The sequence below is a fragment of the Pelodiscus sinensis genome, chromosome 5 (genome assembly GCF_052426305.1).
Source record: "Pelodiscus sinensis isolate ZL-2025 chromosome 5, ASM5242630v1, whole genome shotgun sequence".
NCBI lineage: Eukaryota > Metazoa > Chordata > Testudines > Trionychidae > Pelodiscus > Pelodiscus sinensis.
The window spans coordinates 57,976,945-57,995,546 of record NC_143056.1 but is presented as its reverse complement, the minus strand read 5'-3'; the positions used below and the strand labels follow the sequence as shown (position 1 = coordinate 57,995,546).

Genomic DNA, 18,602 nt, shown 5'->3' with positions numbered 1-18,602 from the left:
AGGGGTATGTGACAGCATCAGTTATTTATACAATTATATATTATACACACACACACACACACACACACACACACACACACACACACACACACACACACAGAGAGAGAGATTGTAATTCATTTATATATAACATCAGAAGCTAGAACTTGTAGAAAATCGATAGGAAAGCAGAGGGAAACAAGAAGAAATCTATCGCCAGAATTCAACATCATGAGTTTTTAAAAACAATTAGGAACAAAAAGAATCCTAACAATAGTACTTGTCCATTACTAGATGGAAGGTTTAAAATTACCACTAATAATGCAAAAAGGCAGAAGTGTTCAATAAATACTTCTGTTCTATTTTTAACCAGATAGTTGTAGACATGCCATTCTTTCCATTCTACCAGTATCTTAGGATAATGTAAAACAGCAGCTACTAAGTAAAAAAAATGTTTAAATTGGGAGATCCTGATAACTTGCACCTATGAGTTTTAAAAGAGCTGGCTAAGAAACTTGCTAGACCATTAATGTTGATTTTCAATAAGAAGTCTTGGAACACAGGAGAAATTCCAGAAGAAAGCTAATCTTATAGCAATATTTTAAAAGGATGAACAGGATGACCTGGGTAATTACAGGTCTGACATCGATCCGGGGCCAGAAAAAAATCAAGAGGCTTATGCACGACTCAGAATTAAAGGAGGGAAATTAAAGGAGGTTGTGGGGTCCCGGGCACTGGAGGGGGGGGGACCCTATCCCTTTGTCCACTCTAGAGCCCACCCCCATCTCCCTACCTTTAGGTCACCCCATATCCTGCCTTTTTAGTTGGGGAGCCAGCTTCATCCCTGGGGTGGTGGGTGTTTGCTGTCCGGCTGCTGCCTGTGTGGGTGGATCACCCAACACAAGCTTGGCGATGGATGCACCTGGCACCCTTGGGACATAGGACAGATAAGAGGGGGCACAGAATGAGGGCTGGCTGCATGGCTCCACATCTTGCCTGGGGGACCTTGGATGCTGTCAGCCCCTCAGTGAGTAGTTTTCTGCAAATGCCAATTCACATGGGTTTGTGGAAAACAGATCCAGTTAAACTAACATTTTTTAAAACTGAGATTACAAGTTTGATTGATAAAGATAACTATGTTGATGTAATATACAGAGACTTCCATAAGATATTTTACTTGGTACTGCATTAAATTTTGTTTAAAAACTAGAAGACAAAATTAATATGGCACACATGAAATGAGATTAAAATCTGGCTGATTGAAGTTTCAAAATGTAATTATAAATGGGGAATCATCATCAAATGGATGTTATTCTCCAGTTGGGGCCTGCAAAAATTATTGGGTTTTGGACTTGAGCTATTTAACAACCTAAAAGAAAAACAAAATCATCAAAAGATAGATAAGTTGGAGAGAGTTCATAGAAGAAACACAAAAATAACTGAAGGATTAGAAAACATACCTCAGTGTCAGACTTAAAAAAATCTCAATCTATTTAGCTTGAGAAAGACAATTTTAAGGTGTGACAATTACGGTCTAAGTGTCTACATAGAAAACAAATACTTAATAATGAGATCTTCAATCTAGCGGAGAAAAATATAACATGATCCAGTGGCAGGCAGCTGAAAATAGTCAAATTGAGACTAGAAGGAAAGGCCGCCCTTGGTAAAAGTCCAAGATACGTTACAAAAAACTTGGACTGATAGCGAAACAACTTAAAGCGGGGATTTCCCCCCCCCCCCACAGCTGATTTCCATTTGCACAATTTTTTTTTTTTTTTTGCATGCGACTTAAGAGCTGGGAATGGGAGCACTTATAATGCATCCATTCCTACAAGCGTCAATTACTTTAGTGGGGAACACTAGGGCAATTTACAGCAAGGACATCTTTCAAAGCACACATTTTTAATAAAAAGAGAGTAATTAATTAACCACTAGAACAATTTACCAAGGGCTGCAATAGATTCTGAATTGCTTACACCTTTAAAATCAATACTGGATATTTTTCTAAAATATAAGGTCTAGAGTAGTGATTCTTAACCGTACTGCAAATATGGTTCTCAAATATGTTCTCGCACCCCTTATTAAAAAATCATTGAAGTAGGTCAGTTTTAAACCTAAGATATATCATAAAAATCTGGCATGTCTCACACCCCCAGAAAGGGCGTCTCGCACCTCCAGGGAGCGCGTGCACCCCAGGTTAAGAACCACTGGTCTAGAGAGTATTTTTGGAAAGTTTAGTAGTATATGCTATACAAGGTAAGACAAGATGACCTTGGAATCTACAAATCTTCAAAAAAAAAAAGGAAGAGGATACAGGGTAGAAAATAACTTTTTGGTTGGTGAAAGTGACCAACATTAATGTCTGTGGAGTAAGAGTCTCAGAGGGATAGCTGAGTTAGCCTGTATCTGCAAAACCAACCAGGAGTCCTGTGGCACCTTAGAGGCTTAGGCCCTAATAAATCTGTTAGTGTCTAAGGTGCCACAGGACTCTTTTTTTTGGGGGGGGGGGGAGAGGAGAGGAGAGGGAGCATTCACACAGAGTTAATCTGTAATAGCAACACCACCAGAAATAAGGTAGCACTCCTTCCTTATTCTGGAATAACTTCTCCATATACAGTACAAAAGCCTCTGTTCAAGATGTAAATTAGCAAGTAAAAATGTAATTATTTTCACCTTACTTCACAACAACTAATATGGGTTCATTCAATCTTCATTGCATTAGAAGGCAGACCTATTAAGATAAACAACTAGAGTGTGATACCTGTACAATTTAAAACTCCAAAATTTAGTAAAGGGCAAGGTATATTTTAAAAACAAAGGGAGATGCATTTTTTGTATTCAAGACAAACATACCCATAAAATACTTATACCAACAACTCCCTTCACATCAATGCTTGGTGCAGCTTGCCTATAATACAAAATATAGGGCAATAAAATATTTCCACAATGTGATGTGGTAACATTGATACTGTTCCAGCTTTTTTGGACATGGTATGCAAACAGAAAAGTATCATGGTATAGAACACTCAAGTTCTACTTCAAGTGCTAGAGCAGGATTCCCCAATCTCGAAAATATTTCTGCCACCCCTAATTAGGAAATAGCTTTTTATTTTTTTTGTAGCCTCAGTCTTCAGCTTCGCAGGCAAGCACTTAACTAATTTGTGAAATGCATCCAATACCTAACATGAGCTTGTTAACATGCAGAATTCTTTTCCGTTGCAAAGTAACGCTGCATGAAAAGGTGTGTAGGGAGGGGGTTCTCCAAGAATTTTTGAAATCTGTCCACTAGTTTTCAAGATCTTCTTTAAAAGATCTATTCATCAGTTTTAGAACTAAACCACCAGACTTCTCTATAAAACTAGCTGAAGTACATGAGAACTCAATAAATGAAGGATCAAATTAGTGAAATGTAAAAGACACTGTCCCTACTCCTTACTTGTAAAGCGTACTTCTATAAGGCATGCAATATCAATTAGGCAGAAAGACAAAGCTCAGAAGTTTATGTGATTTTCTTCATCATGCTAATGTCTTAGTTTTCTAAAGAAAAGAATATGACTAAAGCATATTTAAGAGTAAAATGTACTTCTCCCCCCTCAATGAAAGAGCTAGGAACGGGCAAATACAGGATTGAGGGGAGGGAGAAGGGAGCATCCAAACTGATATGTATTAAATAAGATCACAGGTAAACATTAAAACATAATTTTATGCACAAAAAAGTACCATCAAGCTGAAGAGTATTAAGAAGCAATTCACAATAATGCTAGCTAGAAATATTATAGAGTATTGTACAGACTTGCACAGGAATAATACCACTAATATCTGAAAACTACAGTAAACAAGAGATTCTTTAACTCACAGATGAAGAAAAGAATCAGAATAAAATTCTATCTATATTACACACAAAAAACTCATTAGGCCAAGGTCAACGTTTCAAAGTACGTGTCAGAATTAAGGCTAGAAACCTTATTTCTGCCCTTTGACCATAAGCATGATAGTTTAATTACATGGTCACATGCTATTTGCTCTACTCTTGCCTCATTCTGTCCACAGGACAAACAGTAAACTAGCCAGAGGGCTGCAAGAAGAGAAAAGATGTTTCCTTGTGTTTAAGGCATTGTGCTGGAGGGTTCCATTCCTGACTTGGACTTTTTGACATGGTTGCTATCTGCTCATGCATGTGCATTAAGATTAAAAAACAAAACAAATGAGCACATTTTTAGACTTCAGCGTTCTTAACTCTGCAATGTTAATGTTCCTAGGAACTATTTTTGTATGGCATTTGAAGGTGTTTTTAAAGAGCAAACTGAAAATACAAAACTGACACGTGGACTCATAGTAATTGCCTACATGGGCCATCAGTGTGGCCAGAGCCCAAGCCCTTTAAATTCCACAGCACAGGCCTCTAGCATTTGGCCTATAAGATTACCTGGTAAGCAGAAAGTAGTTATCCTCTGGAGGCCAGAAGGGGATTTTTGCTTTTGGCTTACAAGTACTTGTTTGACAGAGGAATAAAGGGAATTGGGGATCTTGGATTAGATTCTGACTTTGAAGGTGCGGGAGGGATGACAGCACTGGCAAACAAATAGCTTCACCATATTCATGGGAATGGTGAATGATAATTAACATGCTTTCTCTAACTCAATGGTTGAGAATCATCTACAACACTGTGTATATTACTCATCATTCTATTTCACAAAGGATACCGAAGAACTAGAGTGGATTTTGGTAAAGAGCGATATGAGTCAAGGATATGGAAACTCTTCATATGAAGTAAGGATGAAAAGTTGGTACTCTTTACCCCAGAAAAGGATCTCAGAGGGGTAACCCTGTTAATCTATAACTTTAAAAACAATGAGTGGTCCTGTGGAACTTTAGAGACTAACCAAAATACATAGAATCATGAGCTTCTGTGGGCAAAACCCATTTAATCAAATGAACTGGAGTGGAATTAACAGAAACCAAGATTATATTCTATTTATCACAAAGCAGAAGTAGTACTTGTCAATTGTAGGATTCATATTAGAAAAGGAAATGATTAAGAGAGGACAAGACAATGTATGTTGTGACGGCGCGTTGGGGTCCCCCGTCTCCTGCACCCCGAAATGGCGCAAACAGACTGCACCAGCCAGTGGAATTGAGGGTGGTTTACTGCTCCTCCAGCACAGCGCAGCACAGATGTAATCTGGTCACAGGAACTGGGCTAGGATGCCTCAGGCCCCCTTGAGATGGGGGAGACTGGGCCCCTAAACTCCAGCTCCTCTCCCTAGGCTCTCCTCCATGCCCTCCGACAGCCAGCAACCAACTCACTCACTTCCAGCCCTGCCCCCCAGCCAAGCAGCATTCCACCTTCCTTTGTTCCTCTCCATGGGGGTGTCTGGCCACTGGTTTGCATAGTGACTCATCCTGTTTTGCTGGGTCGTGGTACCCACAGCAGCCAGTGGGGGTTCCCCCAGAGCCAGCAGCATAGAAACCAGCCAGGTACCCCCACTACGTCACATATGTAAAATAAAAAATGGCATAAAAAGTGGATCAAGAATTTCCATTCTCCCTGTCTCTTAACACAAGTCACCCAATGAAATCAATAGCTGGAAAATTCAAATGCAATTTAACGAAATACAGTGGAACTCACAGACCCAAAAAGTTGATACCAAGAAAAGATGTGAATATCAATAATATACAGAATTTATCATAATTGAAGATAAAAATTGTGTGGAAGGGGTATTGTGCTTCAAAGTTTAAATCAACTGGTAAAATTATGATGAGATCTACTACAGGGGCAGAATACTCCACAGTTGCCTACTGTGGATTCTTACACTTACCTTTAAACAACCAGGTACTGGCTACTATCAAAGAGAGAGTACTAGACTAGATGGATCTAGGCAAATATAACTTAGATAGGGCCACGATAAGGTGGGTGCATAATTGGCTGGATAACCATAGTCAGAAAGTTGTTGTTAACGGTGCTAAATCCTGCTGGAGAGGGATAACAAGTGGAGTTCCGCAAGGGTCTGTTTTGGGACCCGTACTGTTCAATATCTTCATCAATGATGTAGATATTGGGATAGAGAGTACGCTTATTAAGTTTGCAGATGATACCAAACTGGGTGGGGTTTCAACTTCTTTGGAGGATAGGGACATAATTCAAAATGACCTTAGCAAGTTAGAGAAATGGTCAGAGGTAAACAGGATGAAGTTTAATAAAGAGAAATGCAAAGTACTCCACTTAGGAAGGAACAATCAGTTCCATACATACAAGATGGGAAGCGACTGTCTAGGAAGGAGCATGGCGGAAAGGGATCTAGGGGTCATAGTGGACCACAAGTTGAATATGAGTCAACAGTGTGATGCTGTTGCAAAAAAAGCAAATATGATTCTAGGTTGTATCAACAGGTGCGTTGTAAGCAAAACTCGTGAAGTCATTCTGCCGCTCTACTCTGCACTAGTTAGGCCTCAGCTGGAGTACTGTGTCCAGTTCTGGGCGCCACATTTCAAGAAAGATGTGGAGAAATTGGAAAAGGTACAGAAAAGAGCGACAAGAATGATTAAAAGTCTGGAGAACATGACCTATGAAGCCAGGCTTCATGAACTGGGCTTGTTTAGTTTGGAAAAAAGAAGATTAAGGGGGGACATGATAGCGATTTTCAAATATCTAAAAAGGTGTCACAAGGAGGAAGGAGAAAATTTGTTCCTCTTGGTTTCTGAGGACAGGACAAGGAGTAATGGGCTTAAAGTGCAGCAAGGGAGGTTTAGATTGGACATTAGGAAAAAATTCCTAACTGTCAGGGTGGTCAAATATTGGAAAAAATGGCCAAGGGAGGTGGTGGAGGAATCTCCCTCTCTGGAGATATTTAAGAACAGGTTAGATAGACATCTGTCAGGGATGGAGTAGACAGAGCTTGGTCCTGCCTTGAGGGCGGGGGGCTGGACTCGATGACCTCTCGAGGTCCCTTCCAGTCCTATGATTCTATGATCTTAGGTCTGATACAATAAGGCAATTCATGTGGTCTGTGCAAATTCCCTGAGACATATTTAACCAAGAGGAAACCTGCAGAGTATTTGCATGTTTGGGCCAGCCCAAAATTTCATACTATTTATGTGATGTTGTTTATGCCACTTACATTAAAACTATTACATACAGTAATTTCCTTCTGAATGCATTTAATTTATATAAAATACTGTCCCCTTTCACCTCTCTGGAGGATAATTCATTTAGAGCAATAAAATTACCACCATCTTCATTAAATGAGGACACAGGAAACCTTTAAGTAATTTTAATCTTGTTTTGAAAGTGTGCTTTTAGTTATTTCTCCTAAGAATAGTTGATTCTTATTGGCTGATAATCATTAAAATGTGTAATTAAACATATCCTTTATGCTAAATGTAGTGCCTTTTTTTGGCGCTAACCAGGGACAAAAATCTGTAAATGAAATGTAAGTGATTAAATATTTTAATGTATCCAGCTTTTCAATTTTTTATATTTTATGGCAGAAAATGGTGAAAGATGCATTTTTTAATTTTTATAATTCATATTTTACTTCTGCTTTATGTTAAGCTGTACTTTAATGGGAATTCAGTTTCAATTACAAATGCACAAAACCAGCATATTTATATTAAACAAAACTATGTTTGGTATGCTGGAAACACAAGAAAAATGTTTATCAAAATATTTTGCATATAATGCTGATTAAACAAAGGGAGGGATTGCTTGTTATTAGTGTATTGAACCTTTTCTGGTCACCATACCCTTAAAGGTTTTAGAACTAGTAGCCTGCATCCTATTATAAATAGTTTTTGTTAGGGCTGTTAATAAATGGCAGTTAAACAATTAACTCAAAACAAATGAACTTGATTAAAAATAATTGTAATTAATCATAATTTTAAATAATATAATACCAATTTGTTTTAAAATATTTTGGATGTTTTTCTATGTTTTCAAATATATTGATTTTAATTACAACACAGAACACAAAGTGCACATTGATTAGTCTATATTACAAATGTGCACTGTAAAAATAGTATTTTTCAGTTCATCTCATACAAGTATTGTAGTGCAGTCTCTTTCTTGTGAAAATGCTACTTACAAAAGTGATTTTTTTGTTATATAACTACACTTGAAAACAAAATAATATAAAGTCTTACTTTATATACACTTACAAGTCAACTCAATCCTACTACTTTTTCTGCCAATCACTAAAGCAGGTTTGTTTACATTTATGGGAGATAATGTTGCCTGGTTCTTATTTACAAATCTCACCTGAAAGCAAGAACAGCACTTTTGTAGCTGACATTGCAAGGTATTTACATACTAGATATGCTAACATTCATATGCCCCTTAATGCTTCAGCCACTATTCCAGGGAACGTTTCCATACTCATGATGCCCGTGAAAAAATGTGTTACATTTTGACTGAACTCCATAAGGTAGAATTGTCTGTTTCCTACTCTGTTGTTTCACCCACATTCTGCCATATATTTCACATTACAGAAATGTTGTTTGATTTAAGACACTTTCATTGTAGGTCTGACAAAATGCAAAGAAGGCACCAATGTGAGATTATTAAAAATATCTATAGCACTCACCGCAAGATGTATGAATATTTGAAGTGTCTTCCAACATCTGAGAGGACAAGGTGTGGAAAATGCTTTCAGTAGTTTTAAAAGAATAAGATTCACATGCAGAAACAACAGAACCCAAACTAACAAAAAAGAAATCAACCTTTTGTTGGTGGCATCTGATTTGGATGATGAAAGTGAACATGCGTCAGTCTGCACTGCTTTGGACTATTATCAGGCAGAATTTGTCATCAGCACAGACGTATGGCTTCACGGTGGCCAAAGCATGAAGAACTTTGCACAGTTCAATGATTTGACTTGTTTTGAAAATTAACAGAACACAGTTACTTGGTAGTATCATTTTTGGTACTTAATTTAAAACAGATTACAGTTTAATAAAATTAGGCCTTAATATAGGTGTTCATTGTTAAATTTTTAAATAAATACTTTTTTAAAAAAATAGCCCATTAATTTAAAACTATTAATTTTTAAACCACTTTTAATTCTCTGCCCTTTTTGCCTTCCACTTCAATATTGTGACATTTTCCCCGATTTCTAGCATTCACTTTTCACACTTCCTTTTTTGAATTCTGTTAATCCATTTATGCTGTTATTGGCTCTCTCTAGAGAATTTTCTCTAACATGTCCAATTGTAGATTATCACAATAAATTATGGTTGCCTTCTCTATATAAACAGAGAAGTCTATGCTGGCTTCATAACCAGCAACATTGTAACAAAATCATATGATGATCTGTAGTGAAATTAGGATTTCTAATTATACTTGATATTCTTTCAGATTAAAGATTTAAGGTTTGTTAAAATTAAATTGTAAGTTTAGGGTTCATTTTAAGTAAATTGATGCATCGCCACACACTTAACTCTATAAATATCTATAGCAAAACTGAGATGAACAGATATAGACAGTAATTACATATCAATTAGACAAACAGCATATACATAAATACTTATAATGAAGAATTTACCTGCATATACTAAGGATGTTAACTATTTAACGGTAGAGCTGAAGCAGCCCTCTGCCTGCTGTGGGCAGAGGGCTGCTTTAGCCACATGGGGCCCACCACGAGAAGGGGTGCTTCAGCCCAACTAGAGCAGCCCTTGTTCATGGCAGACATGGGACGCCGCAAGGAGAGGCACTCCAGCCTAGTGGGAACAGCCCGCAGCTGTGGTGTGGGGGCCAACCTGCCTCCCTGATAAATCAGTTAACTCATTAAAGTTAACATTTAAGCATTTAACCAATTTAATGATATTTTACATCCCTAGCATATACATCTGTATAGATATGCACAAAATGTCTAAATGATAAATTAAAGATGACCTACAAAAATGTCCTTCAGACACAAAGCATGTACCATATACCTTTACTCATTAACAGTTCCTGTGTACACGATCAGGGCCAAAATTAAGAAGTGTCATTAACTTCCAAAACACATACTGAATGTCTCTACTATTCAGGTCAAGTGCTAATGTAACACTATCGCCTTAAAAAACACACAACAACTACTTTCTTTAGTTTCTCCAAATAATGCCATTGGCTCTAGTTCTATGGTGCATCCTAGAATAAATGTTTCTAGGATATCATAACCAAGAAACGCTATTAAAGCAGACCTATCAATATTTTTCTCTTAACTTTTCAAATTATGTAACCTGAAATTCATTTTCCCCTCAGAGTAATAGGTAGGACATAACACCAAAGTAAAGCCCATGACACAGCCATTAAAATTGGAATGGAATCTCCACAACTTCAAACAATGCCCCAGAAATAAATAAATTATAAAATGGCAGTGACAATCTAATTAGCAAACTCAGAAGGGACACTATCAATTTACATTTTTTACAGTTTCTCTCATATATACATATACTGTATGTGTGTGAGATTATATACACACACACACACACACTTACTTCTCTTAATTTAAGGTTTTTTGTATAAAAGTGACAGATTTCAAAAATCTAAATTCATTTTTTCTATATAGGGTGTTTGTTCAAGCTGCAAAAATGCATTTAAAAAAAATCTAACAACTAACACTGAAAAAGAACTAGTTAGTTTCGATTCCAGGGTCAAAGTCTTATATTAGTTCAATCATTCTATATTTTGGCTGGAAATAAAAGGAGATACTTAAAATGTATTGATGATACAGTACTGCAGTTTTATTTTGAAGTTCTAGGAAAATATTTTGCAGGACCTCATTGTATTTTTAAATATCCACTCTAGTTTTGGGAGATACACTTGACTCAACATTTTCCCCTCCACACTTAATAGATCGGCCAGCTCTGCCATGACATGATTGATATCGCTGTTCCTTGTCAAATTACAGGCAGCAACGTATCTCTGTTATAAAAAATTCAACTGAAATATTTAACAGGCAAAAATACATGACTCTATAGTTAAAATAAATGAGAATGCTATATGAATTTAAGATCATCTTTCATCCAGAACTTACAAATCAGAGCCTAAATGTGCAAGCCTACCGTATGCACAAATGGTCTCCAAAACTGAGTTCAGGAGAAACAGTAAAGAGGACTTGCAGAACCATGGACCACTTCTCTTACTAAGGGCAACCTGGAACTAACATATGCAACAATAGGAAATAATGTGAAAAATCTGCCAGTAGGGTGTTGCTTACTTTTGGACGAATGGGTCCCAAAATGTAATTGTATTACAAAATTAGTATAATAATTCCATCCAAGCTTAGTGGTTATTTATCCACATTAAAAATACAACTCTATTTTAGTTGTCATAGGCAGTGTTGACTTCCAGATATTATAAACACAATAAGGAGGGTTGAATTGGCCCAATAAAATATATTACCTCACCCACCTTCTCTTTCTCTTAGTAGTGAATTTGTTCTGTTCAATGAAGGCCTGATTGTGGAATTATTGGGGGTGCTTCTAGTCAAGAAGAGATGTACACACAGGCAAGAATCAAACTTTGTAAGGTACCTGTTCACATAATGCTAGTATGAGATATGCATAATTAGCTTATGCCCATGAGCATCAAGAAAAATCTTCACTCTTCCACTATACCAAATGACAAAAAACAATCATGTTCTTTTTATTGTCCATCACCCATGTCAAATTGTCATGAAAATGTGTCAGCCTAGCACAGCACATACACACACGCACAAAGTATTTGTTCATGCTTTACAACAAGATGAAAATTAAAACAACAACAAAAAGACATACCTAAGGAAACTATTTGCCCAACTACAAAATTCCTGTCCCTCGTAAGCATAATTTTGTAATGCTAACCTTCTACATATTCGTTTAAAAAAGCAAGGAGTGACATCTGATACCGCTTTTAATTTTCACAGCCTTTTATTTCACTGATATCATTTACAGTGATACAAAATATCCTTAGATGAGATCAAACGTTAAACAAGTATATAACCCAATCCTTTACTCGTTCTGTAAAATTTTTTTTAATACAGAGTTTTGCATGCCAAAAAAATAAATGACCCAGCTTTCAGCATAATTCTCAGTTACACTGTAACAAAATGTCTTTCCAAGTACCCGTATTTGCTTTTAGGTGATGAGAAATTTGTAGATTAATACATTAAGGCAATAATTTTGTTCACTCCTCCGTTGCTCTGTGAAAGACATACACAAACAGGGAAGTAGTGAAACCAAGCAATGTCAAACCATAAAGCAAATTGGAAGTTTTTTCAAATGTTTCTGTTACAATAATGTCTGAGTACTATCTGCAACCATAGTAGATAAAAAGCCTGTTCACATAGAAAATTTTTTGAATTGACAGTGCCTTACAAGTTTTTAGATTAGTCATCTGTTTACATTCAAACACCTCAGAAAACCAAAAATGGTCTCAAACTGTAGATATCATAAGTATTGAAATCACTCAAACACCATTCTCCTGGCTTTTTAAGAAAATTCCCCCAATCCCTTCAAAATGTCTCTCTGCCAACTAGGAATTAAACTAGCCCAATAATATATGTATCATCATCATCACAAAGATTTTAACACAGCAACCTACCTAGTATTTTTTAACAAAAGATTCAGGTAACCAAATGCAAATTGTTTTCTGCTGGTTAACTTGAATCCAACAACTAAGTTTCCTTGAATATTTGATTTTTTTAAATTGAGATACTCAAAAAATGTTTCAATGGACTAATTTAAAAATTTAAAACAGCATCCTTCACATTGGTTCTAATTTTTTTTAAAAGAGTACTGCTCCTCTGATATTTAAAAAGACTTTTCAGCAAGAGGAAAAAAGTCTAAATATGAAAGTGACTGTACATAAGTCCTGTAAAATTCATAAAAAGAAAAATCTTTCCTTCTCACTGATTTTTTATTTTTACGACGAGACATTACTTAACAGAAGTTACACCATTTTCTGAAATGTGGTTTTCAACATCATATTAAGGTTTGACTTATTAAAAACACTAGTATCTGTTATTCCATGTTGCAGAAAGAATATAGTACAAAGTAATTTGAATTATTGCTATGGGAACTGGCAAATTAGTTTGTCTTGAAAGCAATGCAAGAAAAATGCACTGGTGAATTTGGTTTTTCAGTATTTCATTTCTGATTCGCTGTTTCTAAAGATGAAATTACTCTAAACATGCCTTCCCACAGTACATTTTGAAATGTAATGAAGTGATTTCTGGATTATCTTCTCTTTGAATGCAATTTTTATTTAAAAAAAAACCAAAGAAAACACAACAAGAAAAGGTAAGTTTATCCATGATCCTCAGAAATAAGCAGTCTCTCCTTCCCTTGAATTCTGACAAACCTCGTCTCTCTCTATCCAGATCTAATCTGCAACTCTGTTCAGAACAGACAGTGTACTGCAGTGTGAATGGACAGCCAGGTAATTTTATGAATGGAGCAGATCACGTGCTCGCAGCACCTCCCCGAGCTGATATTTCCCACATAACTCTGTCAACAACCAATTTTTTTAAATCAAGTAGTCCTGGAAATCCTAATGTTCAAACTTCCTACAATACTCAGACTGTTGACGTGCAGGAAAGGCCTATACAATTCACACGGCAGGTCTTGTTGAATGTCAACGGTGGTGTTTTAATTTTTTTTTATGAATGGAAATTGTGGTATGCAAATTAGAACGATTCACAAAAAAAAAACATGGCGACTGCTTCTGCCTCGTTACACTGATACTGGAGCAATTCACCTTCTAAACCACTGCAATGTAACATTTCGTGCTTTATCTACTGTAGCTTAGGATTTCTCAAAACACTAGTTATTCAAGTTTGAAAATTTAATCAATGTGTTAAAAAGAAAAAAATATTTTCCTTAACGATTTTCCTTTCCTTCCTTATATCTTAAGGAATGCTTTATTTAGCGGAATGCCTGTAAATGGCAATCTACCTGCACTACCAATGACACAGTTTTGTCATATAAATGACAAATGAACTCGCTATTTAAAATACATTTTAGAAAGCACAGGATGATTATTTTCCATCACCAAGAGTTGAGTCTGCACTATGACAAGCCACATCATTCGTAAAACGAATTCCAGCAAATGACTGAATTGCAAATCATTATTCTGGAAAAGATTACATAGCCTCTTGCAGACAGAGGCACTGGTAGTAACCCTCATGAACTTTATACCTTTACACGTTTCTGATAAAGACTGAGATCAACATACCTCTAAATACTTTGCACTTGTTTTTAAACGCCACAAAGGGACTATTTACTAACAGAATATTATTTCTTCCCTTCCACTCAAAATGTAAATATCATAGACTAAAAGCAGTAGGATAAATATCTAAAAATCGCAAGAGGCGGCCTGACTTCGTCCAATCTCGATATATTAAAACTGTAAGAGACTCGCCCTCCCTTTACCCAAGAGCTCATAACTTCAGGGAAAAGTTTAAACTTTATTTACATTGACTGACTCATCCCATTAAAATTCAACAGCAGTTTCCTGCAGGATGAAGCTCCCACACACTAATTTCCATGTGAAACATCTGTGAGATAGGATTTGACCCTAGGCGGCATGTAGAGGAGGGAGGTGCACTGTTCGGACATTAAACCCCCACCTTTCCCCAAGTTCAACACACGCCGCCGCCAGTACCTGGCCACCTTTCTGTCATGTTGTAATTGCACTACACAAACACGGAGACTGGCTCCCGAGCTTTATGAACAAACCCCTAAGACACAAAAAGAGACCCCAGCGTTTCCATAACACGGACAATCCCTACGCGCAATACACACATAGGTAGGGCCACAGACCATCCGACAAGCCAGAGCAGTCCTGCACGGAACTGCCCAACGGTAGAAGCAGAGGAGGCAGGAAGCAGAGGGGTCAGAAGAAGAGTAACAAATATTTGCTTACTCGTTGTTAGAAGTCGCCGTCTCTTCGCTCATTTTTTTCCTCACCGTGATCCGACAGCGAGATGGAGCAGCAGCACCGACGCAGCCAGGGCGCAGCAGGAACTCACCAGAAACCTCACCATTGTTAACCCCCGAAGCTGCCTCTCCAACGAGAACAACAGTGAGGGGCAGCGGCAAGTCTTTTATCCCAGAGCCGCAGGGACCCTGCTGTCCGGCACTGGAGCGCAGCCCCCTGCCTCAGCGACGGTGGTGGCCGCAGCTCCTCTGGTCCGGAACGGGCACAGGCTGGCGCTGGTGGAAAAGGCAGGCTCCCAGCTGCAGTGAACTCCGCGCCGCTGTCCTCCCGCTGCAGCTCATCTCCCGCTGCAGCTGCCTTCAGCGCCCTCCTCCTCCTCCTCCTCGCCGAGCGGGCTCGCCCCTCGCAGCCAGCCCCGGGGCAGCAGGGAGGGGGAGCAGCCACAGAAGAAATTCCTCCAAACAGCCGCGTCCGCCAGCCGAGGGGGAAGGGAAGGGAAGGGGGCGCGCGGGGGGAGGGGGCAAGTCACGCACCCCACCCTCAGCCAGCCACAGCCCCGCGAGCAGGGGACAAGCCCGGGGGTGGGGGCGGCGCGGGGAGGCGCTGCGAGGGGGGAGGGGGCGGCGGGATGCGTCACGGCTGCTTGTGTGAGGAATGGGGGGACGCAGGGGCCAGCGGGCGCCCCGCGGAGGGGCGGAAGGGAGAAGCCCCCAGCCGGAGCCGGCGAGAAGTTCAGCAGCCGCGCTCCATCCCCGGCGGCAGCAACTCCATTAGCCGCAGCCCCGCGCTCGCCTCCCACCGCCTCGCAGGAAAACTGGGCGGAAGCGTTGACTTCAGGCTCCTTCCGCCGCCACAGCTTGATTCCAAATAACCACGGGCGGGTGGGGGGCGGCAGAGAAAATAATCCCTTCGGCCCCCTCCACGCCAGCCGCTGGAGAGGCCTGCCGCGCGGCCCCGCTCGGCGCCTCCGGGGCCAGCTTAGTGGCGTGAAAGTAGTTCCTTCCCCTCCACTCGTTTCCCAAGGAGTTGTCAGCGGCACACACTCGCGGAGGGATCTATAAAGCACTGCACTCGACACCCCCCTTCGTTTCGTCCCTGTGCATGTGTGAGAGAGAGCGCGAGCCTGTGTGTGTATGTGCGCGTGTGTGTATGTGAGGGAGAACGGAGGCGAGTAAGCGAGAGAGCTGGAGCTCCTGCCTGCGAGATCTGGGAGGGTGGAGGCCCAGGGAGGTTGCAGGGTTGCAACGCAGCCCTTGCACACAGTGCTGGCAACTAGCTTCCAGTCTTGCAAAGTTGGATCGGACAGTTCTGGTCTCTTCCTGTCAGGGCTGGAGTCGTTTGCAGGCAGGGAGGCTGCTCTGGTGCCGCACAAAGCGTGTGCATGGCACACACTCATCTGTTACTCTTCATGTAAAGTGCTGCCACACTGCAAGGGGGCGGATCGGGTTAATGCACGCAGCGCTAGTGCTGAGGTTGCATTGCTGCACCACAAAACATTGAATGGTATACATCTAGTGCTGCCGGGCTACACTGGATTTGCTTCTGTTCACGAAGGAGGGAATGGTTAATCTGTAAGGAGCCTGCTTCCATGGCAGGCAATGGGATTTTTTGCCATTGAGTTCAGTGGGAACAGGATGCTGCTCCGGTTCCATGCCAGTAACTGCAGAACTTGCTCATTGCATGCATTAATCTATTTGCCAATACAAGGAATCAATATACCTTCTGTAAGCCTGATCCAATGCTTTTCTGTCCAATCATTTTTTTTTTGGAATGCACGGATTTGTTTCTGACATGCTTGGAGGGGGGTTGCTAATAAGCATGAGGTGTAAGATTGCAGACATGGAGGAATGTGAGAAGGGATAGTGTTTGCCGTCAAAGGTTGAAGCGTGGCCTGACACACTTCAAACAAATGCCGTTCCTTCTCCAGTACATGCAAGAGGCCCGTGACTGCAATTTATCATTGCTAGCAGCGTTTACACAGACACATGCAAAGTGTTTTTAGAGAATTGAGTGTTTCCTCGTTAAATTCTCCTATAGGCTTGACGGGCTTCTTTACCAGCATGGATAGCTGAGATATCAGCAAAAGCAGTACCAAAGTCTCTTTGTTTTGTCCTAGGGAGGAAGGTGACTAGAAGAAAACAGAACTGAATTTTTAACAAAGTATGTTGTCAGTGTATGTAACTCTTTCATGTAATTCTTTATTGTTGCTGCTTTTATGAACAAAGATAGAAGAGAAAATCTAAAAACATGGTTAATTTACTAAGTATGTGCTATGCTTGACTTTATTCCATCCAGTTTAAATTCTTGTGGATACACTATCCATAAAATGCACTTTACTCACAGTAACCTTTAAGTTTTGAAGAGAGCCCCCTTTGCAATTAGTTTTTTAATCATGTAAATCTGGAAGCAGTTTACTGTGCTGTTCCATAACACAGTGTTGTAGTAGCTGTGTTGATTCCAGGTGGGTCAGGTAATATCTTGTTTTTGGACCAACTTCTGTTGATGAGAGAGAAAGAGAGAAGCTTTCGGGCTGCATGTGAACTTGAAAGCTCATACCTCTGACCAACAGATGTTGTTTCAATAAAATATATTACTTCACCCACTTTGCCTCTCATGAAAAATATATGGAACGCAGACTTGACCTCCTCTCTAAAACAAATGCACAATAAAATGAAAGCATTTGTAACTATTCTAGGATAGGTAATACAGGAGGCAGTGGCTAAAACCCAGACTAAACCCTTTTCAGAAGCTTATACAATAGACATGTTACTATAGAAGACTTCTTTGCCTGATTTAACTGAAAATAGAGATATAGTGAAATATGCACTTGAAGGTTATCTCCCTCTCTTATATTTTCTTATCTACCTCCCTTACACATATACCATGTTTCCAGTATATTTTTGTTTTACTTCAAACAGTTTCTTACTAGCCACCTTGGGTAGCTTAGGACAAGCTTCTCTTTCTCAGGGGCATGGTACCTTTTGTGTTCAAGATTCAGCAATCGCTCCCAGACATATTTTTGTGAGGAACTGTCCTTAAAGCAGTCCAAGAAGATACTAAGCAGTCCAAGAGTAGCACCTAAAAGCTTTGTCATGGACCAGGACTCAATTGTGCTATGAGCTGTACAAACATAGCAACACAGATGATCTATGCCCCAAAGAGCTTACACTTTTATTTATTTGTACCTTCTGTCAAGGAAGTTAAATAGACCCATTTTTATCTAACATAGTATGATGTAATCATGCAAAAAGGTCTTTCTTTTATACATATTTTAAGTTCCTTATAAATAGGCCTGATAGAAATTTTGTGTGTATTTAAAAAGAGTTTTGACTTAAATATCATGGAACAATTACAGTAACTGCTATTATCCTTTTTCTGATAATGGCCTTTAACACATATCTCAAACATGCAATAATAATATTATCTTCTCTTGCTTAGAAGGATGATAAGAACATTAATTAGTAATTGTTTTGTAAAAACATAAGGCATTTACAAATATAATAATTTTAAAAATATTCTGTCCAAAGAATAGATCAATCATGTGGCACAATTCCATTTCAATATATAAAAATACATCCAACAGCCAATTTTTGTACAAGATTTTTTACAGTATAATTAGGGCTTCTTCTTTGGGATTTATTAAATTCATTAGAGGTATTTTTAGTAATTTTAAAACTCTATTAGATGTCTGGAAATGATTTTTATGTAGATATAGATGTCCAGA

General features: G+C 39.0%; 1 protein-coding gene across 1 annotated transcript in view; it reads right to left on the bottom strand.

Annotated features, from left to right (window-relative positions):
- SPRED1 (sprouty related EVH1 domain containing 1) overlaps window positions 1-14,998 on the bottom strand; it is a 118,653-nt gene extending 103,655 nt beyond the window's left edge. Inside the window, exon 1 of the mRNA XM_075927035.2 lies at window positions 14,864-14,998. Within this exon, the coding sequence (XP_075783150.1) occupies window positions 14,864-14,895 (32 nt within the window). The 5' untranslated portion in view covers window positions 14,896-14,998. The remainder of the gene's footprint in view (window positions 1-14,863) is intronic.
- Window positions 14,999-18,602: the final 3,604 nt, after the last annotated feature.